This window comes from Rhea americana, unplaced genomic scaffold, assembly GCF_003343005.1.
Source record: "Rhea americana isolate MKP2758 unplaced genomic scaffold, rheAme1 scaffold_108, whole genome shotgun sequence".
NCBI classification, from domain to species: domain Eukaryota; kingdom Metazoa; phylum Chordata; class Aves; order Rheiformes; family Rheidae; genus Rhea; species Rhea americana.
Genome location: NW_028185128.1, coordinates 1,050,902 through 1,077,942, shown reverse-complemented (window position 1 = coordinate 1,077,942; position 27,041 = coordinate 1,050,902). Strand labels below are relative to the sequence as shown.

The window sequence follows — 27,041 nt, the reverse complement described above, 5'->3', positions numbered from 1 at the left end:
CTTTCTGCTGGATCAGCAAGACAGTATGACTTCTGAAATGTCATATGACCAGTAAGTCTGATGCAAGGAAAGAGTATAGAGCTGAAGATCGGGGAAAGGAGGAGAAGGTCAGACTATTCCTTTCAGTGGCAGTCTGCAGTATGGCTGGATTAATAGTATTGAGCAACTGTACTCTCAAAACATACTGCTCAGCTGAACAATAGAAACACTGTGAGGCAACAGACTCATCAAGTAGGCAGAGAAAGGTAGAGAAAAGAACTATTTGAGCTAAACAGAAATGACAGAAAAAGAAAAATGAGCAATATTGTGCACATAACTGAAGAATTCTGTTCATTCCTGTTCTCTCCATTCCTTTTTGGGGAAACTGATACAGTGTGATGCAATCCTGTGAAGGTAGTTTGATTATCCAAACATAATGTGTGCCAAGAAGCCATGGCACTTCTTTGGCTTACAGTGTAAATGTTAAATTATTAAGGTCATCCATCTGGTAGCAACATACGTAGATATCTATGAACAGCACAGTGTGGAGGTCTGAAGAAAAAGGTTTTATCAAAAATCTTACTCTACCCATCATGAACAGGACGTGCACCTATTGCATTAATTGTGCTGTATGCTGGCCATTATAAAATRAGAGAAAATACTAATGAAAACATACTACAGAGCAGCTAGATGATACAAGAAACACAGAAAATAAGACCATAATGAGGAAGCACAAAAATCACAAATACATTCCAACTGTAAAGAAATATGAATATATGGTTCCTTACAATGATCTTGAAAATAACATGAGGAAGTTAATACTGACACTCATTCAATTACAAGTTCTTCTTTTTTCTTTGTGATAGGTTTTCCAGGTTCATAGGGACCATGACATTGGTAATTATTATGAATGTTAGTTTAAAATCTCAAACATACTATGAATCATCTAAATTAAACATCTGTAACAGGATATTTCTTTCCATATTAACTGAGAATTTAGCTGGGAAAAAGTACATAATTTAGTCTCCTTTTTATGCACAGAAGGAAATAATACTATCACRCCTGCCTCTGACTTAAACTGAATTGTATTTTCATTCTGAAACAAGWGTTACCTAATGCTACAAAGCTGGAAGTAATCAAATCTGTTTTGATTTTGATTTGTTTTTGAAATGGAACTTCAGTTCCATTTTAGTAGAATTTCAAATTCTAGCTACTTTTATAGAAAACATAAAGGTTCCCAAATGATGAAAGAAAATAACTACTTTAATGTATACAATTTCAATAAATCCTGTATGTACTGTACAATAATGTCATACTTAATAATTATAGCTTGCTCCTTTGAAATTTGGCTTTCTGGTTTTGTCATTTTCAACCTGTATTTTAGTGTTGTCATCTCTATGGATGAATGCTGAAACAGCAGGATTTCTGTGTGATAACAAACAGGCAAATAATGTGATAATTCAAACTTTACCTGCATCAGTTACATCAGTTAAAATAACTGCACCACTAGCAATTGGGAATCATAGAGAAAYATTGTTTCTTGACATAGCTGTTGAACTGTAACAAGAGGGTAGATAGAGCTAGTCTAAATGTATGAATTTACATTTTACAATAAAACAAAATTAAGTGTAATTATATGTTTTAGGACAAAATTTTTGTTCTAGTAGATTTGCAAAGCTATGATTTCCTACTCTGAGGACATCTGAGAGAAAAGTAGTGCTGATGCACAAAAATATTACAAAAATATTTCATTGGATTTAGTCTATTGGGCATATCAAAAATAAAATCCCTCCATATATTGTGAGTTTAGTTTTCCACAAAAATTCTGCCAACTCCCATATTTACCACAGCTTTATACAGACCAAAGTACTGGGATTGCACTCTGACTGATCCAGTGTCCTTAAGCGCTTTTAGGAGCTTTGCTATTGATTTGATTAGAAGAAAGTCTGGACTCTTTGTAGATATATAGCTACAATGGGAAGTTTGATACGGGGGAATCTTCAGAAAGATCACATAAAAGAAAAGGAAGTTGCACTGACCAAAACCTTCAAGGTCTACACATGCGACAAAACACAGAACTGTGTCATTCAGAGTAATGATAGCCGAGCTGTACAAATCAGTGCTGCTGTTATAAATAATTAATTCTAATTCTAATTAATAATAAATACAGATGCCTTGCAAGTCTGGATCTAAAATGAACCAGATGATACAATATACACTATAGGAAGTATAATGTAATATTTCGAGCCAAATTCACTCAAAAAGAAATTCACTCTTTGTTTAAATATTTACTTGCAAAACAGAGAGAGAACTGGGGTAAAGAGGCTCCACTTTACCAGTGACTGATGTGAAACTAATGAAATAAGAAGTACCTCACATCATTTGACCCATTTTTTTCAGAATTAAGCCTGAAAGTCACACCAGACGGTTTAGAAGACAATAGTGACATAAATGTTCATAGACACTTTTCAAATCTCAGTAAGTTCAAACTTTCAATGGAATTAGCAGCCTAATAACTTTCATGTCAATACTTAGCTAGATTTTTTTTAAACAAACACAAGAGGACAGGAAGTTTCCTAAAACAAAAGGTACAGAAGAATAATTATAAATCCAAGAAAAGATGTGTTCAGATGTATCTGTTCACTTATAAAATACCATCGGTCTCAATAGGAATATTTGTGAGACATTTCAAACCTGCCTCTAGTGAACAGAAAGAATTTTTCTGTATGAGATTATTCATATATTTAACTGCCTAATGGCCTGTAACCAAATTTTAAAGAGATAAAGTTATTTATTCCCATCCAAATAYCTTGAAAACTTTGAGAAATTTTCAGCCATATGGAGAAGTACATTTGAACTCCTCTTCTCTTAAATAAAACATTTTCTAAAGATTTGCTTCTCTCAGTTTTGGTCCACGAATTATGCTCTGACATGTTCTGTGGAGCTGAAAGACTCATAATAAATTGTTTGAAGTAACAGGAATCTGAAGTAATTCATACAACCTACAGTGCATAACAGTGCAAACCATCAAAYCAAGATATATTACTAAGTTTCCTTCCTCATGGTTCTCCGAAGAATTTCTGAAGATGGGCTTAGTTAATAATTAAGATATTAAAAGGAATCRTACTATTTAAAGAACAGCAATCATACCTGTACCACCTAAGAGTAGGGCAGAGTTCCAATCACTGAATCCTGTAATAATTAGTAATATTACTAATATTGCTGGATGGATTTTGCATGGAGAAATGAGAAGCTATGGGTTCAGATGGCCTGAAGATTATGAAAAGAGAACCAGAGCACAGTTACAGTACTGAATTATTAATAGAATCATWGAATGGTAAGGTTRGAAGGGACCTCTGGAGACCATCTAGTCCAGCCCTCAGTATAGCCTGTACAGGAATTGAACCCGCGACCTTGGCATTAGCAACACCATGCTCTAACCAAYCAAGCTAAACCTGCCCCCATACTGCAGGCCAAAGGAAGGTAGAAGACAGAACACAAGCATACTGAATGATCTGTTGTTGAATGGACTTACACAACATACCTGTGTAGTTACCACTCAGCTTTCTCACCTATTCCGGTGTTGCCTGCTACGTAGATTCACAATAAAGCAAAATGATCTCTCAATAGATGATATGCACTARGTATCAAGACAACTGATTCACACAAAGGAAAAGTAAGAACAGAGGAATCTTCTTCAGCATAATCAAGCCACTGAACTTTTTTCAGCTTGTTCTCTTTTGGCAACAGGAAAATTCTTTGAGGATGCAGCAGGTGGAGGATGTATAAAGATTGCGGGATTTTTTCCAGAAGAATTAAGGCTTAAAAAGCACCTAGATTTTGGAAGAAGTTGATCATGCACTCTCTAGTTCTTTTAGCCTTAAAGGTCTTAATTTCATACTTTTAAAATATCTTGACCAGTTAGAATACGTTGCTGAGTTTCAGTAAAGACATCTCAGTTATTCATGATTTTAGCCACTAACTGCCAACAATCTGTTTTTTACACATTTTGAATGACACCAGTATTAACAGTTGRTCATTTTGCCATGTTAGTACCTACCAACACTAATTAACAATCTTTCCTTGAAGGGGTATTTCTTGAGTAGCTTTTCTAGTAAACAGAAAAAAAGAGTAGTCTGACTATATACTAATTTCAGAATCTATTGATGGTAGTAGTTTTGTTATTGATGTTAGATGTTTTGTAGTGACTGCTACAAAAATCTTCCAAGATCCCAGCATACTTTTGACAGGTTTTAAAGCGTCATTTACTGCAAACTGCTACACTTATATTAGCTTTGGGGTTGAACTTAAACAGATACAGAGCTGTGAGATAAAATCTGAAGAATATCTTTCCAGCTAAATAACTTGTAGAGTTTTGATACAGTAAGTATCTTCTCTTTCAGTTCTTTTTTTACTGGATAATATTAATAAACATAATATTAAAGAATTCAAAAGAAAAGACGCTCAAGAACTATAGTACTTGAAGCTAGTATCAGTTCTTTAAACACAGATATTTTACAGAGAACAATATAAAAAATATTTAAAAAACGCGACACTCCATGCCTTCTCTTCACACGAGGATCAACTTTCAGAAATGTTTAAAAAACAAAGGTGTAATTTCACGGGCTTCAACATGGACAAAACAAGATTAGCACCCCATATATGACTAATGATGATAATAAAGCATGAATCCTATTGACATGAGTTCCTCTGCCACAATTCACTTTCAGAACTCTGGTAAAAGGAATGGTGTTCCCTAGCAAGGAAGGTCTAAGAGAGGTTTGTTGTGCACAAAGCAAATATGGTCACTTCTTTTAAAAAGAAGGCTCTTATTAACTTCTCCCAACAACCTTTCACACATTCACTTAGCGAAATTTTTAAGTCATCAGTACTTCAGAATATTAAAACACATTCTGATCATAAAAAGGAGAGTGCCAAATTGCGAGAGTATTTTTTGTCCTCTGTGAGGACACATTATTCCTCTGAGAAAAAAAAATACTCAATATAAAAATGAATTGTGAAAAAATGACTAGGTATTCTCTATCTGAACACTGTTCAAACATTAATCTCAAACACATCTAAAAGGTAACATTTACTAGAATGGAAGATGTCCTTCTTTCCTGTCTTTTATGTCAGAAAAAAATATTTATTCACAATGATCAGAAAAAAATAGTTCTGTATACAAAATCTAGTACAGGTTATATACAGAGAGTAACTCTGTAATGTCAGAAGTGCCATTTTTTTCAAAATATTCTTGTAAATAAAGGATTATGTAATAACAGTCCAAAGACTCTACTGTATGAAGTCATACATGGAGTTGGTATAATTGTTCATTACACTAGTTCTTTGAAACCTTTTTTTGTAAAACCAGTACCCATAAATAAGACCCAATCATATGAGAGCAGCAGCAATCTGAATATAAACTTTAAACACTCTTACCTTTAGCAGCTCTCTCTGCATTGTGCTGCTGAAAGAAGCAGGCCTTCTGTAAGTGAAAAGCAATGATGTGGTGATGATAGCATTTCATTATTTTTCAAAGAACAAAAACAAAGAAAATGTTCACTTTTGTGTCAGTCCTTTCTGATTTGGAGAAAAAAGCTAGTAAATTTCCACTGTAGTATAATATTAAAAAGTATAATAGAAATACTAGAATTCACTGTAATATCTAAACATACATCATCAGCTGATACACTGTTTTTCTAGAAGCTGGAAAAGTACATGTGATCTGGAGTTTCAGATAAAAAAATGTCTACTCCCCTACTATTAACAAATGCTCCTTGATATCACTGTTCTTTGATAATAAAAGAGTTCTGAATTCTTTCCACTCTAAAAGAATAACAAGGTTCCTTTTCAGGCTAGCAACTATTTCTTTGGTTGCAAGTTTAGACAACCGTCATTTGCAACAGCATGCCTCATTGTTACAGCATCTTTTGTTTTATATCAGTAGCATAATAAAAAGGTTGCCTTTTTTTTGGCAAACATAATTTTATTCTGGTCAACAACCCCCTTTCCAAGCTAGAGAAGCTGCACTAATCTGTATGCAATATCCACTTATATTTGAAGTTGAATAACTTCACTCGCATTTCTGAAAGTCTGCTTATTAAATTTATAACACAGGTGTGATCTCTTTCTTTGAGAGAACAAAATCTTCAATGTAGTTAAAAACATGTGCCTCATTTTTGACTTACCTCTTACCTTTGATATGGTACACTCTGCACAAGACTTGCTATCCTTTTATGAGGGAGGGTGGTAAAACGGGGGAAATTCCACAGTTTCTTGCATATTTCTTACTTGGATATGGCACTATTAATGGGTTCAGTGATCTAGCTTAAACTTAGCATAGATAAATATTAAAGCCTAGGAAAGGTATTGAAACTAATTTGTAAGCTTCTTTTCATGCCAGCTTTTATTTTACTAATCATTTGCATTCTTCCTCCCACCCAAACTCCTCATATATATCCTTTTTTTTTTCCTTGTGTCAAAGGTGATAATGCTAAAACTGATACCACTGAGTTGGGCAACATTTGGATGTAAATCGCAATTTTCTGTTCTGCATTTCAAAAGGGAAGCTAGGGGGCTGGAGTTGCTTTTATGCTTTTCTGAATGCAACCTAGTAAGTTGTTCTGAGCAGCAGACTGGCATAATTTAAACAGTCTAAACTAGACCAATGCATGACAGATGACAATGGCACCTAAAGGCTGTACAATGTCATGTGCTGTAACTCCACTTCTGCTGTGATGCTCCCATTATAGAGCACATACAAGATGCTGGAACTTGTGAGTATTTTCTTAAAGGAAAGTCTTATGGCTTTCAACTTTAATTCCTTGCTGCAATAAAATTCTTTCTGCACCATTTTAGAGCTTTTCCATGGCATAAAAGGCCCAGAATAAGCTCAGGAATCTTGACAGCTTGTCAAAAATTTAGGTATTTGATCTTCTCTGAACTAATTAAAGAGCTGAGAAAATAAACTACAGATTTAGGAGTCTCTGTCCCAAACCAGGAAGAGCTTTTACCAAATAATATAACGCTAATAATTTAACTGCATTACTACTACATTTAATTAAGAGAACTTGAAAGGATCATTTTTGCACAGAAAAGATCCTAAATTCTATTTCAAATATATTTTTAAAGAAGGTGTATGAATCAAAACTGCAGATAAACCTAATATAACCAGCAATTAAGAGAAAAATGCACATTTTTTAAAGAGCTAACAGTTCTTTGAACAATTGATTAATTGAAATATGTTAAATTCTTGCATGTCCCTTTTTAGATATATTTCTAGCTTTTCTAGAGCAAATGCACTGAAGAAGACATAAGAGGATTTTGCAATTAAGGGCCAATGTACTTCAGTTCCTATTTCCAAGCTTCTGTACATACAACTTTGCAAAACAAAAGACAAACTGAGATCCTTTCTAATGTGGCACTCACAACTCAGCATTTGGGACTGAAAAATCTCTAGTAATACCTAGATTATATCTCCTCTTCAAACCTTCGAAGAACTCACACATACAGCTGCTGTACTTCTGCATGGCAATCTACAGTTTGCAAGATTCCAATATAGACAGATTACTTCTGGGATTCACAGGATTTACCAGACAGGACACATCAATTGTACAATTTCTCAAGTTTCTCAGAAATCCTGGGCATGTCCAAAGTATATGTGCTCCACACTAGATTTACTGTACAAGCCTTAGAGACTGTCACGTTTGCACTATGAGTCTAACAGTTCCTCACAGAATCACTGCTCTTGGAAAGTACACATGATCCATATGTATGGACATGTGGTAGCTTACTTTGTTACTATTAACACCTGGCTGCTGGAAGGCCTAGAGGAATATAGAAAGTCCTCAAAAGCTGCTTTGACAGAATTTCCACTGAAGAGGAATATACCATGCAAAATCTGGATACTCAGTACTGTTACTCAAGCCAGTTTCAGTAATCAATCCACAGATGCACAAAGTCTCCTGTAGGCTCAGTTACTCTGTTTCTGCAGTGCAGATACAACAAAATCAAAAGGTTTCCACTTCTGTAATGGTATGGGATGTGTCTGTCTACCTAAAACTCACTGATTTAAAGCTCTCGTTCTATTATGCTATTGCCCCAGTTACACTGACTAAGACATTGGCATAGGAAGAGAAACTAGAGGCATTTTTCCTCTTTAATGAGCATGTATTGTCTGAAAAGGTCAAATCTGCTGCCACAGTATCTGATAAAGAATGAGATGAAAGAAGACTGGGATCCAACTGTGAAACATGAAAGGATGCACACATTGAGACTCAGGGAGAATTTAGTTATATATTGTTCCTTCTGCATGTCAATCAAATTGATGAAAAGAAATTCACTATGAGAATGCAAAGTTGGATGAAAATACACTGATCAACCTAAAATTTTGATTTATCATCTTTTATGTTTTACAATTGTATTTTATATTACTATAAAATATTTATTTATAGTTATCTTGTTAATTTCACCAATTAATTTGTATTGTTCAACCTCTTAACATTAGTTATGTATTTATGTTGTTCAAATTCACCAAATAACAGGCTATTTTTGTAAAACTAGTATCCTTTTATATTGCAGAAATGATGCATGGCAAGCCTTTCACATCAGTTTTTCTGGAAATTCTCTTTCTCCAGAAATAAGCTCTTCAGCTATAATTAATTGCAAGTGAAATAATAAAGCCTCAAATACTTTATTTTTATGATTAAAAGTGTATTTTAAAACTACCTCCAAAATGGAAGACTAAAATGTCTCTTAAGATCCAACTCTATATTAAATTTTTGGGCTTGATATTGGCCTGAGAAGTAGATTACCAAAGGGCTTCAAATTTACAGTCATTTGGACACATTCTTTTACTCATGAGTTTACTGCTTTCACTGAATGCATTTTAGTTGAGATGTGATACAGGGTAATGAAAATGGCTTTTGAGATAAGGCAGTGGTTCAACAGTAAGAATAGCTAAAGACCTGAAAGATGTGCACAGGCTGAGGTGTAGGAATGGCTTAAAAATACTGGATTATCAACTCATCTTCTCTTTTATGCAGTCTCTGCTTTGAGACTGTCAAAATCTGTATAAGTGGATATCCATGGGCCCACTCAGAAAGATTCTCTCTATACCACAAACGTCTAAATGAGGGTCCAAGTCCCTCTTCTAAATCAAGTTTCTCACATCTCTTGTGCACTTCTTTTTCCTGAAAAAGTAAGTGGGGAATCTTCATCATATGCAGATCAAAATCATTTCTAAAATATGTCATTATTCAAGAAAATAGATTTTTTTATTGTCTATCTAGACATCTTGTTAACTCAATACTAAATCACTAGATTAATGAAACAAGTCATGAGGACAAGAGAAAGACTGTTACGACACAACAGTGCTGGAATATATACGGAGAACATGGAAAAAGCACACCCACAGCTGGCAAACTAAAGAGAACACTGAGACTGACATGAACAGTAAAGCAGAAGAAGGTTAAGACTGAGCTTCCATATATAAGAATGACACTAAAAGTAAGGAAAAGAAGAGGTAAACATGAATATTTAAGAACATCTGTATTGTGTTTAGATAAAGAGGAAAGAGTGGTGATTTTAATACTTCTGCTCTAGAAAGGGGCAATGCCAGAGAGTATGAGTTTGAAGAAGCTACAAAGAGAAATCAAGGGGGAGTATCCTGCTTAGGACTTCTGGAGATGGTAATCAGGTAAGTCTATTAAAATATTTAATAGCCATTGGCAAATTCTGACAAGAAACATATTTGAACTAACTTTTCCTTGCCTTGTTGCTGTTCAATATTTTCTCAAACCGGAAGGTAAAAACCTTTCCTCTTCTCAATATATTTGGAGTTATCTTGTATTAAAGAACTCATTATGATGAAGAATATTAGAGCAGGCTTTTGAATGGCAGATCTACAAGGAAATATTATCTCAGGATCATCTTTCTCTATTAAGAGTTTACTGAAATTACTATTCTAGACAACTACAATACATACTGTGAAATTTATACCTGATGAGCCTTTTGTTTTTTTTTTTCTTTTTTTGATCCTGAAAGTGAATAAGGAATAAAAATGAAAGAAAAAATAAATTTCTGAAATCCTTCTGGATCAGGAAGCTCTTTATTCTGTGAAGAAACTTTTGCAACTAAAGAGAATAAGCCAGGAATCTACTTCCTCGTGGCAGAATGCATCTTGCATAAATAAAATCACTTCCTTTCTTAAAGAAGAATAAAAAGGGAGCCTCTTCATTAAATAACTGGGAGTCATGGAGTTTTTTAAAAACACTCTTTCTCAAAATATATGTTTTTATTAACAGGGTGATTCAAGATCATTTTATCTACAAAAACAGAGATAAAAAGAGATTTCTTCTAATTATAAATCCACAAAATTTTCAGAACTGCAAAATCAGAGGGAATAGGAAATTCAAAGAGAAAATAATGAAAAAATCAATAATGAAGAAATGTCTGTTCCTTGGCATAAATATTTCGGGGACAGGAGGGATAATGCTGTATCTTTCAATTTGATATTCTTCAATGAAGGCATATTCCTTAAGTTTTATTTTTCAGATATCACTACCCTCTGTTTCTGTGACCATGGACATTAGAAACCATGAACCGATATTCAGTGGTTGTAACTTCAGATCCAGTGAAGTGAACTGAGATATACCAACTTAAACTTTATGAGGATCTGACACAATAAAAGTGCTACATTCCAAAGATCTACCAAATCTATCTCAAAGGTTTTAAGCACAGACTTRTCCCAAATAGTAATCACACTTAAAATGGAGGTAGTTATTCATATTCCGTACACTACAATATGAAAGCCGACAGATCAGCAATAACATAGTAAACTGGAGATCTCAAAGTTTCTCTTTCAGTGTTTTGTTTTGTAACCATTAGTTGCTTTAAAATAAAGAAATGATGGTGTAGATATTTACAGTTATTTCAAATATTAAAGTTAGGAGAAGAAAGCTCTCCCACAAGGAACATCACAGTACTATCCCTATAACTTTGAGATTTTCTTCCGTTGATTAAGATTTTGATATTTAGAATAAATAAAATTATTCAGCAAGTTAAAAATGTAATTTACTTCTGCAATCAGTATGAATGCAGTTCTATTTACTTATTTCAGCTATCATAACATTTTTYAGCTGAGATTTAAAACTGAAGCAAAAGGAAGTATCCAAGTGTAAGTCAGTTAGCTGCTCACAACTTCTTACATTTCATGTTTGAATCAGATTACACTCAGTCTGACTCACACTCATGTCTTCTTCCTACCTTTAAATTTTTATCAATTTCTGTGTCTCATGTGTTTCCATACTTGCCCTGCACTACTGCGGCAGATCAGTATTCTACAATCAGAATGGTTCTTACATCCATGGACTAGAGGAGAAAATCAAAGTGATGTTCCAAACTACTGTTACGTTTTTAGCACATCGATGTCTATCACTTTGTAATTAATTATATCTATATTTGTACAGCTAGAGAGACTGAAGTCACACAACTAACAATTATCATATAGTGTAAGAAGCTACTTACAGCTTTTTACCCTGCTGCTTTTGTAATGATTTTCATGACTTGCAATTATTAAAAAGACTATTGCTTGTGGATAGAGTGTACACAAAATACAGAATAGTTAACAATGTATTCTATTGCAAAGAATTCTCCTTCACTGCATAATTATCTTATTTTTAATTCATAAATACCCAATAATATACCCCCACCTGTATACTTACTGTATACACAGTAGATATAAAAGAGTTTAAAACAATTGAAATTCAGATCTAGAGAATTCATATGGTATTGTAATATGCTCCGAAGAGGAAATACATAAAGGGGAATCTTAGTGTTATGTACAAAGTGATTTTCTTTTCATTTCAAAATTCATAAAAAGCTTATTATCTTTTCTTTGTTCATAAACATACCTAATACTATCTTCAACTGTATGTCTGTGGTTTTCAAATATTTTTTACAACCCTACAGGCAGTCACTGTACATCAATCAAATATTGCAAATATTATCTCATTTATCCCATTTATCCCCATCCTAGAAAGGGACAGCAGAATTTTTAAAATAATTGGGTCATCATTGTTGCAGCATTGTGACTGAGCTTGAGACTTTGTTGCTGATTTTCCTTCTGAGTACAGCACTATGGAAGAACAAATTCTATAGATTCTTTTAAGTTGCTTTCTATATTGCTATCACATTGAACATAAAAGATATAGAAGAAGTATTCACTCTTGGGATAGAAAACAAATGTAATGGGGAGAATCGCAGTGAACATTTACAAGTTGAGAGTAAGTCTTCCCCAATATCTGTTTACTGACTTATTGAGTCAGATCCAGATACTGAGTACAGTACCACTGAAAGGCATTTCTACATATGCTAGATCTTTTTTTTTCTGCAAATAAAAGAGATGAGCAATATTTGCTGCAATAGCTATGAAATTCAAGAGATACGGTTGCTGATATGKTGGATTCTTCTGTAGTTGTGCAAATACAATAACATCAGCGGAGCTCTGTTTCTCTGCAGCTATTGAATATTTCAGTCTAATTCTCTAAGTTGTGAATGATTTCACGCTGCACAATATCTTGCATCCTCTGGGTTAGTGTTCAGAAACTATCAATTTAAAAGTTTCCTTCTTTGTTTGTTATCTAAGATTTAAATCCCACATTGAACATGTTGCTAAAGGTTTATCTAAAAGCAGACTTTGGTAGCACATCTAAATAATGAAGTACCTTCCACTTTAAAAACAAATATCAGTAGTTAGACAGATCTGCCAAAAGTCATCCAACTAATATTATACAGATTTGGGGTGAGATTCATTTTACCTATCTCAGTAAGCTACAGTGGAGACATCTACTCTGAGCTGTCAAGTGCTAGTGATGCCACCTCCCTTTTGTTGGGGCATCTCCCTGGCTTGTGCGGGCAATCTCTGATGAGTGTGCTGGCTTTAGTGACTCTGTTCTGAGGAACTTCATTCTCCCACTGCATTGCTCAGGGAGAAATGGTTGAGGATTTTATTAGAAGCCAAGGATTATAAAATTTAAGGGCAGGCAAACTCAGCATTGAGGCCTTAATTCCCTTTTCACATCTAGCCTGAAGTCTTTCAACTAAAAACGAAACACAGATGGAATTTTAAGGTGTGTATTTACAAAGTTTACATTTTTCCAGTAGCCATGTGCCTAGATACTTCTTCATTGTAGTTGAAATACAGTTAATTGATTCATGAAATACACAACTATTTATAAAGGCATGTGACTATCTTATTAAGGTTTTCCACATCAAATTGATTTTAAAGAGTAAATTCAAAATATATTATAGTGTTAGTAATAGCATTGTAAGTATCTGAGGAATAAATGATGAAAAAACGTTAAAATGAAAAATGCCAGTAAACATTCKCCACTCAGCAGGCCTCAATATAACTATAAAATGAAAAGGATAGGCATAAAAAAAGAGAAAGAAAAAGTTTACTAAGAAGAGTTTTAAAAGTGCATACTTGAGCACTTAATATTTTCTATTTTGTCTTTCACTATCCTTTGCAACATAAAACTAGGTCACGCTAAAAAAATAGGAAAATTATTACCTGAGAATTATCTTCTGCTTTTAAGCGTCTTCGATTCATATCCACATTAATGTCATTTTCATTTTCATCATTTTCAGTAACAGAAGGGAGAAAGCACATGGACTGAAATCCCTTTTTGACGGTAGCCTTTGAGAAGTGACTAAATAATAAAATAAAAGAAAGTTCAAATGCATTAATCCATATATTCCCTTTCAAACCACAGGTTTCATAACCACTATTTCAAAGAATATTTTGTCAAAAATTATCTAGGCCTCCTTTATTTTGACAGCTTTATAGGGCAGCATAAAACCTTATATTCCTTAACATTACTGGCAATATAGTTGACATACTGACAATATGTTCCTTATTGTTCCTGGCTTACCCCTACACACATATCTATGCTTAAAAAACCTGAACTGTTGCCCTCTTAACTAAACCTCAAAAAAAACAGGCCCCAAGTGTGCTGAGCAAAGCTAGATGACACAGTCAGAAGACAGTAAATTTCTATGGTTCCTAGGCCAAAAAAAAAAAAAAAAACCCACTAAAGAAGTATACCACCCAAATGGAGGCAAGGCAAAAAAATGGGTTCTGTCAGTGGAATAGTTTTGTCTTTTCTGTCAAAATTGATCTCCATGGCGACCAGACAGCTAAAACACACAAAAACCAAGGAAACCTATGTAAAGCCTACTTCTGCAGCAGAAATGGAAGCTTTGTCTCCGACTTCAGTGGAGGCAGAAGTAAAAATAACCGACAGAAATATGAAGTACTGTTTGCTTGTTAAACAAATCCAAAGAAATAGATCAAAACAATGTTGCACACATTTCAATTAGATGTAAATGTGTAATTGTTTTGTTATAGCAATAAAGATCAGAGAAAAATGTAAGCATGTTTTATCTACTGCTTTCTAAAAGGCTGATATAATGAAAGATCAAGATCTTCAGCAGTAATGCTATCACAATTATCTTCAAGTGTTTCAAAATATTTGATTAGAATAAAAGCAAGAGCTTAAAAACCATTTCAGTCCCAATTGTGAGTCTAAGTACCGTATGTTATTTAGGCAGATATATTACTTTAATAAAATGCTAATTCTCACTACATTTTTTTTTTTACTACCTATTAATTAGATCACAAGACTAAATTAGCTGATTGTCATGGAAACTTGCACATTAAGTAAACGGTCCTTGACAAAATGGGATAAGTGGACCATGAATGTATCAAATATGAAAACATAGTTATGTTAATATACAAATACTGCATTTTAATTATTATTCACTTATTATTTTAATAAACTTATGGGTATTGCTTAAAGCATTTTTATGTGTTCTTATGTAATCCTATGATTTGAAAACAAAAAAGTAAGTAATACGTAATGTATTTTTAACCAGTAAAATGCAACTGTATCAGTAAAGCTACGATATTCCCAGATTATTCCATAATATTCTGAGCTTATTTTTTCCATGGACAAATGCTGCTGCTCAGAAAAATCTAACTGGCTTATTATACATCCTTCCAGTTACTATGACCGAAATGGAGAGCCTGTCAGGTACATAATTTATTTAGATTACTTAGAGAGGTACTTATCGAAAAGATATATACATGGTGAAAACACACCCAGACATACCCCCAGCAATGCACACACCAGACTCTGGTTCAACAAAAGAAATATCCTCCAAAATAACATGAATGCTCATTCATGTTAATGATATTTCAATGCTCTTTCAGTACATGGTACTTCCTTGCTTCGTCTGCTAGCAGCTCAATCAAAATGAAAGAGAGGAGATGATAAGTAATTCTAGTGGCTTCTACTGAATGTTTGTATTATTGGYGGAAGCTTGACAATAAACTGACTTATGCAATGAGGCTCAGGAAAAAGAACCAGGGACCTGATATACTCCATGGTAATCCTTCCTCTCTTGTCTGTGAGCAATGGATTATGCTGAATATTGAACACTGACCAGAAGTGATGTATATACCAATTTCCGAAACTGCTTGCCTGAGACTCGCTCTTAGAAGACCCTGTTTTTCAATGGTTTCTAAGACTGCCAAATGGTCTTTAATATAGGGCATTTATGCAAAGCTGTGTTTTGAGCATGAGCTCAGCTAAACTGTTTCAGGCTGCTTGTAACAACCATAATGAAGTATCAGTAGACAAAATTTTACTTATACATCCACAAAAATTCAACTATCGATAGTATTAATGGTGTATTGTTCCATGCAATCAATCTGAAATCAATATAAGTACTAACTAGCCATTCAATGATTTTCTCTTCAGTCTAGTTAACTGACTGCAGTTAACTGTGCTATTTGCAAGAACTGAGAACGACCAATAACTAGTAATAGAAAGCAAAAGTAAATTGGGATTACAATGTTTTTTGCTCCATGAATAATTTCAAACAATTTTATGCCGAATTCTATTATTCTACTCTACTTCAGGAGGAATAAGGATTCAGAGGTACAAAATTTTCATGCATTCAAGACAATGTAGAAAAACTAAATAAATGCTGAGAGGTTTTTCTGTGACTACCAACAAAGTGAAATGTTCACAGTTCATTGAGCAACATCAGCAAATAAATTTAGGTAGTATAGGTATACAGTGGTGCTTGCATGGCCATCCTAAGCAAAACGGCCTAGATAATAGCAGCTGTTAAGACAGGAAAGTGAGTGTAYACAGTGTCTGTGATCGAAATACACAAAATGGTCTGTGAGGGCATTTGCACCAAACTGTTGGTGTTAAAGATCAGAATCAGACAGATTAAACAGAACCAGGGAATTACATAGAAGCTATTGAAACAAAAGGATTCAGCTGCAAAAGAGGTATAAAAGAATAATAAAAACATACAACAGCAGGGAGAGACCTCGGAGCAGAACGAGCAATAGTCAAAACCTGCTCTGATGCTACTAGAGGTCACCCTGCCAGCATGACAACCTCTGCCTAGGCCTGACAGAGCTGTTGGCTGTTGGATACCCCACGGAGCGTGCATCTAGCCAGAGGACTGTCAGTGCAGGGTGCAACAAGAAGGGATCCACTTCTCAGGTATGCTCAGTTCACCTGAGTTAATWATGTGTCACCAATAAATCAATAGATTGCTTTGATCTTGATGAGCTTTAAAATACATCAACCAAGCAGTTTTTCCCTGTGACAATGATAAAAATAAGCCACTGTATTTTTACAGGGTAACTGACTGACAGTATGATGTGAATGCTGAAACTACATTGGATACTTACATATCTGTTGGTAATGTGAGAATGTTGATTTTATAATTCAAAAACAGGCTAGCAATCTCAACATATTCTTCAGATTTCTTTATTACAGGCTCTGGAAAAAAAGGTTTATTAAAGACATATTCATATGAAATATTTACTACTATTTAACACTATAGTTTTCCCTGACAGATAATTTCCATTGGGCATAGTCACTCTAAATAATTCTAAAAAGACTTCAGGAAAGAATCTCTAAGTATCATCTCACACATTTGAATGGAAAAGAAAATCTGAGTGGCTTTAGATGAAGTATCATGAAAAAACAAGTGCTGAACACTCTGATCCTTAGCCTGCAAAGTATTAAAAGTGGGCTTAACCTATATGTAAAGATATCCAAGCTATCTCAGAACTATAGTAGCACATTCTGCCTTTTCTAATTTCATCTGTTTCTTATTCCAGTATATTTTACTGGCATGTATGTAAAGCTTTCATATCCATGCTACCTCATGCTACTCATAAAACAATATTATACAATGTAGACAAGTCTAAAACAAGTGTTTACTCCTAAAATTGTGAACTTTTACAGCAGGACTAGTCACTATTTCGAAAATTTAAAAGGTGTTTAGAAGCTTTCATGGCTCTGCATCGGAGAGCTCCTGCAGTGCTCTCATCATACCCCATCCTAATTTGATCTAATAGAGTAGAGAGCTTTTTTAGGGACTCAGTGAGGTATTTCCCAAAGTATCTAAAAAATAATAGAGCTGAGGGGAAGAATCACACAAAAATAACCCCCCAAAAAAAGAGAGAAAAAAGAAAAAGAAACTAAAAGAAGATGACTGTAAATATGATCCTGGAATGTTTATAATGATTCAGATGTAATTACAAAATTTATTCTGGAGGTTTGAGTAGACAAACCTTGAGGTTCAGATGTCACAAYAGTTTCTTTTTTCTGACGGAAAAGCTTCCAGCGAGGAACCAATGGTGGTTCTGGTGGTGCTACCAGAGGGCAGGACCTAGTCCTAGTAATTAGGACAGGATGGCTATATAGGTGGGAAAGTCCATATTGTCTCAACTTCTCTGAAGAATCAGCCTACGAAACACGGAAAGATAATCTGACCAAGGACAGTTCTCCTTTYTTATCAACCATTTCTCAAAAACCAACAACATGCACGCAGAAGCAGCTAATGGTTTAGGATAATTAATGAAACAGGAACAGTTCACCTGACAATACTATCCAAAAACATTCTAAAAAAAGATTGATATTCAGCAGAAAATGTATAATGGAATACTTAGAAAGGTATAAATGTTAATTTTTTTGTAACAGATTTATCACTTCTTTCAACTTATTTATACAATCATATGCTTTTAGGTCATATAGAGACATACATGGGAAGCAGAGTGAACAAATAAAGAGAAGAGTGACACCAGTTTTTTTAAATACAGATGTTTTTAAATAATTTTTCTGAAGAATAGTCCTTACAGTATGCTGTCCTTAYAAAGTGGCAGAATTCTCAAAACAACTGGTCTTTTTGATAGCTTGTGAAATCTTCATAATGTAGTGTCAGATTGAAACAATATGTCATTAAAATTAAGTCTTTTATCTAATGGCTAATTTCCAAAACACATTACAGACCCATATAACAGAGCCCTTAACAGTGGGCTTAAGAGCAGTTACAAGTGTGGACATTGAGTGGTGCTCTTCCCATTAAAATAATTATGGTYCTGTACTTAGGCATGTTATTTCTTCACTATTGAATGTTCTTTTTCAATATTTGTGTATTACTTTTTATTTTAAAAATACACCTTCTGTTGCTTGCTAAATAAATCATCCTTTACTTATTTCTTTAACATGTTTATCAACAAGTCACTGATTGTTCCTGCTCACTGCAAAATGTTCCTGAGWCTATAGTTACAAATTCTGCAGATTGTAGTTGTGATTATTGGAGTGATTTAAACAGAGAGGATCAAATTAAASATGTTTAGAACCAAAACTGCTTTATAAAGTTCATTTGATCTCAGAATTTATATGGATAGGTCATAGSAGTAGTGACTAGTTACACACACATTCAAACATCTGAGACTGGAAGGAATTCTGAAGAGGACCAGGCTAGCTGCCATAATGGAGATACTGTCAGGTAGCTGCTGAACAGGAGACACATTTGAGGAAACTCAGCTGATTTTTTTTCATCTTATTTGAGTAAGCTTAAGATAATTAAATTCTAGCTACATATATACAAGAATATATGCCTTAGGAAGCACAGTTACAATGGAAACTGCAAAAATCCTGGAGGGAAATTCTGACACGGTTGCAGTCCATGACAAAATTTCTACTGAGTCTAGGGAGCCATTCTTATCCTAAACAATTAATCTACTCCTCCAAACTTTAGTTATTTCCATAATTAAGTACTACACTAATCGGTGTAGTGATTCTCAGCCCCCCAAAAAGCTTGAAAAAAGGCTTTCTTAACTGAGGCCCCAAAGAAATACACTGTACTAAAAGAAATACACTACACATTTGTGTTAACTTTCTGTCAGCTTCCATTCTTCTATCAGTCTTTACTAAAATACTGTTTTAGACATATAGATTCATCTGCCTCATCCTATCTAGTCTGTCATACTTCTTTTCCAATAACCTCTGTACTCTAATAGACTGAGGCCAAGTCTGAGATTCAGACTCCAGGCGTTGTGTGGCAGGAAAGATGTAAGCCTTATGCTACTGCTTCCAGATTGCTTCTTGAGGACTATTACTACATTAATAGCAAAGAGACAATATTGTCCAAGATCTTTAATTACATAGGATAAAATCACAGAGATCAAGCTAGTTTTTAAAATAACATAAAGTACACAGTGCAATTTTAAGGAAGAAAACAGTACAAGAATTAATTGCAGTTAAGTAAGACCTGCAAACCATTTTTTGAAATGTCCTTTCTTTATTCTAATTAAGCCTATAAGTTTTCTCAGAAGGTAACTTAAATTTTAATGTCTTAATTATGTGAAAATTGATTAAAAATGTAAAGAAATCAAATCTAATTAAGAATCTAATCAAGAAGCCTGCTCCAATATTATAAATATTTTTCTGTGGAGGGTGAGTGGCTAAGTGCAAATTTAAGCGTTGTTTTTTATCAGCGATGCATGTACACTATTCTCCAGCTGCTTTCATTAGTTACAATGCTAATGATATAAATGTACAAAAACACGCTATTTCTTATAGAAGAATGAATCCGAAAGTATATACCAGAGAAGCCCTGAACTGTAGTCTGGAAAAAACCCTCCTAATTCATGTTTTTCAAGTAGCTTTTACAATAACTAGTTTTGCTTTTTCATTCATAAATACCTCATGAAAATACATTTTCTATCCACATCTCCTTAATCAGAGACTTTAACTCTTGGATTCCAGAGGATATGCAAGTAATACCGAAGAATGACCACTGTTATGGTAGGAAAATGTATGATCAGTTTTGGAAGAACTAAAATAGAAAATTTCACTGACAGTCTTTATGTGGGAACTGTTTTACTGTGCTATATTTTTTACAATGCAGTTGTTACAAAAATAAACATCTTAATAATATAATATAGAATACTTTCTTCTCTGGAGAGTACAGTATCTTACCATCTGGCTTAATGAAAAAATCTTCTCTTCAAACAAATGTAGTGGTATACAGCTAGCATACACTATCATTTGTGGCTGGGTTGACACTAAGGAATCTAGAGAGAAAACATTAATATTTCTTAAAACAAAATAAACATTAAATAAATATTGTCATACTTTACCTTAATTTATTCTCTGATTAGCTGATTTTATTCAAAACAGGAGCTTATTGTAAAGACCACAGAAGAGAAGTCATGGCTGGAAAAAACATCATTTAGTCCTTGTCTATTCAGAGCATCAGAAACTTTTACATATTTTACTTCTCTAACACAAACACACACCAGAAGCTACAGCTTAGAAACAGAACAGGTCAGAGGTAGCTTTGGGCATTGTTGCTTTATTTTTCTCATATATTAAAAATACTAGATACTAGAGTAAATAACAGAGTACACATTATCAAGACAGATGAAGTGAAAACACACTGATCGACCAGTACTAGCTAAAGGCTTCTCAGYAGCAAAAGCAAAATGGGATTTTGCTAACAAAAGGATCAGAAGCCAGAGCTGTGGCCACTTCTGCCAGGCAAATAAAAGTAAAGACAAAGATCTTTGAGATAAAGAGTGCTTGAAAACCTGGGAGATGCTCTTACTGCTGTCAAGGAGATGGAAAAATGGAGATAATGATARCTGTTTCAGAAAGAGTGAGGGGGTGACCCCCTGCCTCTTCTCCCACATCCCTTGGCAAAACTTGCTTTCCCGAGGCTCTGCCATAGGTAAGGTAGAGCAGCACGGCCATGTTCACCTTGCTGCCCATAGAAATCTGTTGCACTAGGCAACCATTCAATCCACTCATACCTGCATCTGTGGAAGACTTACTTGTTGTTAATCCCCGAATGAAAAAAAAAGAAGTCAAGGGCTTCTTGGCTGACAGCCAATTCATTCACCCTTCAGGAAAATTAAAAGTCTAAAAAATATCATATTTGAAATACTAGTCTGTGGTCTGACCTAAAAAACAGCTCAAAAAGAAAGGTATCTATTTCTCTGTATTTTTATTTAGCTATCTGAGAAAGCATGTGAAACACGATTTCAGAACATAGGTTGTGATACCTGTCTTTCATCAGAATGTTCTGTTGCTGTTCCTGTCAGCTGCACCGCAAATGCCAGATCACTGTCTCCTACTATTTCCTATGTTCACTGAGCAGTAAGCTGCAACTTGCTCTAAGAATAGGTAGTTGCATTGTATTTGTGAAAAAGAACAAAACAATGCTACTTGCATATAAAATTTTAAAAAAGGAAAGGAAAAGGAAAAGGAAAAGTGCCTGGAAGATACAATTTATCAAACATTTAAAAAATCCATTTATTTAGAAGGTATGCAATATGTTTTTCACAAAGCAGTAAAATATCTCTGCATATTAAATATTTTCCCAGAAATTCAACTTCCTAATCGAACACAAGAAGATGGTAAGTTAGAGTTACTTCCCAGTAGATTCTTAATTACTCTTTCTCTGTGCTTGTGATTTCCATGTTAACCACAGCTCTTGTGTTAACTACAGGTTTCAACTTACTCAAAAGCAAGAATATAATTTAGGTTTGATCTCAGTCCCCTGCTGACACATCTGATCTGCTACAAATACAGCACTAGTAGCTACGATGTACAACATGTTACAAAACAGTACATGCCACAAGCCATACCCATCTTATCTCATGTGAGAAATATTTCTCAAACACAAGTATTTCATCAAACACCAGGTGAAATGTAAAGCTGTCATACTCAGCCCAGATACATTGTGAAATAAAATGTCTGCAGGGCATTGAAGAAATTATCAGAGCATACAAATAATCTCCCAGGCACATGATATTCACTTTAATAATACTATTAGAATAATAAAAAGATGTTGTGCGTTACATCAGAGCCTTTTAAAAATAAAACATTACTCGATCATTTTTCACTGCACCAAAACTGAGGAGGATGTATGCAAATCAACAAGTGCACTGTTGATTAGTGTGAACTCAGTGTCTAGTTAAAACCAATTGCCTTGATAAAACTGTATTATAGGTGAGAAATGTTATGACATATGGTACTACAAAACAGTTAGATTCAGCAAAGCCTATTATTTACATTAACCAGTGAGGATTTAAGAATTCTGCGATGAATTGTTAAAGATTTTTGGACTTTTGTAGCTGTCTAAGTTTCATGCTTACTGTTCTGCAAATTCATTTGCAGACTGAGTGAATACTACACAAGCTGAACAAACAATGCAGTCTCCAGAGAACCAGGAAAGCACCACTGAAATTGATCTAGGTAAACTACATAAACTGTGTAAAGCTGTAGGCAGTCAATTAAAAAGAAAGACCAAGGATGAAAATTGTTATGTTTTGAATAAATCTTAATGATCAAATTAAAAAAAAAAAAAAGGTTTGGAAGACTTGCAAAGCATTTTCTCATGATGATGTGAGGCTTCTCTTAAATATTTTTTGGCAAACAACAGCTGATGTTGAGTTATAACTGCTTTCTCAAACTCTCAAACTTGCAGGCCTTTAATATCCTTCTCCTCAGGTGTGTTAGGTACAGATTAGCTTTGGCTAACAAAACCTTTTTTTTTTTTTTTTTTTTTTTGTCTTCAGAAAAATGACCTATGTGCTTTTCAGGATTTACATAAATATTGCAGAATGATAATATGCATTTGAAAAAAAAGTCGAAATATTAGACTCCAGTCTCTACTTGTACATAAGAGTATGGCTAGTATTCAAACATCACTTCCTGTAAGCTTGAGAGAGGTGCATCCCTACGAGTAAGAAGTGCAGCAAAAGGGGCAGGAGACCTGCATGGGTGAACAAGGAGCTCCTGGCCCAATTCAGATAGAAGAAGAAAATACACAGAATGTGGAAGAGGGGACAGGCTACTTGGGAGAATTATAGGAATGCAGTCAGAGTATGTAGAGATGCTGCGAGGAAGGCTAAGGCCCAGTTGGAATTGAGTCTGGCAAGGGGTGTTAAGGACAACAAGAAGGGCTTCTTCAAATACATCAGCAGCAAGAGGAGGACTAGGGAAAATGTGGGCCCGCTACTGAATGGGGCGGGGGCCCTGGTGATGAGGGAAACAGAGAAGGAAGAATTACTGAATGCCTTCTTTGCTTCAGTCTTCACCGCTAAGGGCAGCCCTCAAGAATCACAGAGCCTGGACATAAGGGAGAAGGTCTGGAGAAAGGAAGACTTTCCTTTGGTTGAGGGGAATAGGATTAGAGATCTTCTGGGCAGGCTTGACATCCACAGATCCATGGGCCCAGATGGGATGCACCCACAGGTACTGAGGGAGCTGGCAAACGTTGTTGCCAGGCCGCTCGCCATCATCTTTGAAAGGTCCTGGAGAACTGGAGAGGTGCCTGAGGACTGGAAGAAAGCCAGTGTCACTCCAGTCTTCAGGAAGGGCAAGAAGGAGGATCCAGGCCACTACAGGCCGGTCAGCCTCACCTCCACCCCTGGAAAGGTGATGGAACAGCTCATTCTGGATGTCATCTCCAGACACATGGAGGAAAAGAAGGGGATCAGGAGGAGTCAGCATGGATTCACCAAGGGGAAATCCTGCTTAACCAACCTGATAGCCTTCTATGATGGCTTGACTGGCTGGGTAGATGAGGGCAGAGCAGTGGAGGTTGTGTACCTTGACTGCAGCAAGGCTTTTGACACTGTCTCCCATAACATCCTCCTAGAGAAGCTCAGGAGGGGTGGGTTAGATGAGTGGACAGTGAGGTGGTTGAGAACTGGCTGAAAGGCAGAGCTCAGAGGGTCGTCATCAGTGGCGTGGAGTCTAGTTGGAGGCTTGTGGCTAGTGGCATCCTGCAGGGCTCAGTGCTGGGTCCCATCCTGTTCAGCTTCTTCATCAATGCATCAATGACCTGGATGAGGGGATGGAGTGCCTCCTCAGCAAGTTTGCTGATGATACCMAGCTGGGAGGAGCGACTGACACACCTGAGGGCTGTGCTGCCATTCAGCACAGGCTGGAGAGCTGGGCAGAGAAGAACCTCCAGAGGTTCAACAAGAGCAAGTGCAGGGTCCTGCACCTAGGGAAAAATATCCCTAGGCACCAGTACAAGCTGGGGGCTGACCTGCTGGAGAGCAGCTCTGCAGAGAAGGAGCTGAGAGTGCTGGTGGATGACAGATTGACCATGAGCCAGCAATGTGCCCTTGTGGCGAAGAAGGCCAATGGTCTCCTGGGGTGCATTAGGAAGAGTGTTGCCAGCCGGTCAAGGGAGGTGATCCTGCCCCTCTATTCAGCCCTGGTGAGGCCTCATCTCGAGTCCTGTGTCCAGTTCTGGGCTCCACAGGACAAGAGAGACATGGAGCTCCTGGAGAGAGTCCAGCATAGGGCTACAAAGATGATCAGAAGGCTGGAGCATCTGTCCTCTGAGGAATGGCTGCGAGAGCTGGGCCTCTTCATCCTGGGGAAGAGAAGGCTGAGGGGGGGATCTTATCGATGTGTATAAGTCCCTGAAGGGAGGGTGTCAAGGGGACGGGGACAAACTCTTTTCAGTTGTCCCCTGTGACAGGACAAGAGGCAAWGGGCAGAAATTGAAGCACAGGMAGTTCCGCCTGACCGTGAGGGGGAATTTCTCCACTGTGAGAGTGACGGAGCACTGGACCAGGTTGCCCAGAGAGGTCATGGAGTCTCCTTCTCTGGAGATCTTCAAGGCCCGCCTGGATGCAACGCTGTCTAACATGCTCTAGGTGACCCTGCTTGAGCAGGGAGGTTGGACTAGATGATCTCCAGAAGTCCCTTCCAACCTTACTGATTCTATGATTCTATGATAAAAACTCTTCTGAACAAGCAAAAGGAAAATGCAAAGACCTTATGGAAATTTTCATATGTATTACCTATCTAATTGAATCTGACAGTTAACATTGCAGCTTTACTCGTATGTCTTTCAATTTTTTTAATACAATTATATTTTCCAAACACTATTATGACATTGAAAAGTGATACAGAAGTTATTATTCCTAACTACAAAAGTGGCATCAAGGCACAGTGAGACTAAGYGAAAATAAACAGCTGGTCCGTAGAAGCACAGACTCACAATTAATGCTCTCTTCACTAGAATAGTGTTCTTTTTTCAGCAGCTCAGAAGTTACTGAGAAATAATTAGTCTAGAAGAGTAAATGGGAGGTGGAGTAGCGGCTTATTACAGGAACAAGGGGCCTAAGTGGCATATATTATCATACTTCCCTGTCACAAAAATGCTTTATTAGAATGAATGGATTCCCCAGATATGAAAGGAGAAACAGTTACCAGAACAAAAGGCTGATGACTGATTACGTTCTAATAAGGACCTGTCGGAATGTAATAATTGCCTGAAAAAACTTCTTGGGGCCTGGCCAGATGATAAGCTACAGGCTTGAAGGGCCAATTACTCAAGAAGAGCCCTGACTGATGAGCTGAAGGGCCAGTTATTCTGCTGAATCCACAGAACAGGATGAACAGAGGAACAAGCAGGTGTAATGCATCAAGGATGATACAACTCAGCCCAGACTTACTTAGAAGGTATAGCAGGCATTGGTTCTTTGGAATTGTATTTATACATTATAATCCCTACAAAATGAAAGACTATAAAGCAACAATGTGCCCTTGTGTCCAGGAAGGCCTATAGTATCCTGGGTTACATTAGGAAGAGCATTGACAGCAGCTCAAGGGAGGTGACTCCCCTTCCACTCAGCCCAGGCGAGGCCACTGCTGGAGTGTTGGGTCCAGTGCTGGGCTCCCAGGTATGAGAGACATGGAGCTACTGCAGAGAGTCTTGCAAAGGGCTTCTAACATGATGAAGGGCCTAGACCATCTCTCCTATGAGGAAATGCTGAGAGAACTGGGACTGTTCAGTCTGGAGAAGAGAAGACTGAGGGGGGAGCTTATCAGTGTGTCTAAATATCGGAAGGGAGTGTGTAAAGAGGATGGGACTAGACTCTTCACAGGGGTGCCAAGCAACAGGATGAGAGGCAACAGGCACAAACTGAAACTCAAGAACTTCTGCTTGAACATGAGGAAAAACTTCTTTACTGAGAAGTTAACAGAGCCTGGTACAGGTTGGCCAGAGAGGTTGTGGAGTCTCCTTTCCTGGAGATATTCAAAAGCTGTCTGCACACTGTTATGGGCATTGTGCTCTAGCTGACCCTGCTTGAGCAGGGAGGTTGGACTAGAAGTTCTCCAGAGGCCCCTTCCAACCTCAACCTGTCTGTGATTCTGTGAAGTTTCCAAATACTTAGAAGCAACTGATGTACCAGGATGACTTTGGCATACATTCTGAGCATACAGTTGCAGTTGGCCTTCCAATTACTCCAATTTGGCAACTATAAATGGTGTGACTGATTTTACACACACACACACACACACACACACACACACACCCCAATGGCATAAAGTAGGTACAGAAACTAAATGATATAATAAAAAACACAAAAGGTTTTGCCATTTTAAAAGTAAAATATAAACTTCTCATGAATAGTAAAATATCTCTTTAGAAGTAATTCACATTTATTACAGAAAGAAGAGGAGGACAATTTCTTTAAAGCAGTATTGAGTGAAAATACAGTAAAAACTTGCAATAGTGCACTTTTGTGATGCTGGAAATGAATATTTTTCATGTCACTAACATTAAGAAAGCATTCTGTTGCATAAAGTAAAGTAATTGTTACAAGAGTCCCAAGAACAAGTCAGAAAATTTCTGCAATCATA

At 36.1% G+C, this 27,041-nt stretch overlaps 1 protein-coding gene across 1 annotated transcript in view; it reads right to left on the bottom strand.

Moving 5' to 3' along the window:
• Positions 1-27,041, bottom strand: part of ADGB (androglobin) — a 141,090-nt gene that overhangs the window by 71,736 nt on the left and 42,313 nt on the right. The window contains 5 exon segments of the mRNA XM_085310817.1: positions 5,419-5,464; positions 13,553-13,691; positions 16,757-16,847; positions 17,648-17,822; positions 20,343-20,437. Coding sequence (XP_085166943.1) covers positions 5,419-5,464; positions 13,553-13,691; positions 16,757-16,847; positions 17,648-17,822; positions 20,343-20,437 — 546 coding nt within the window.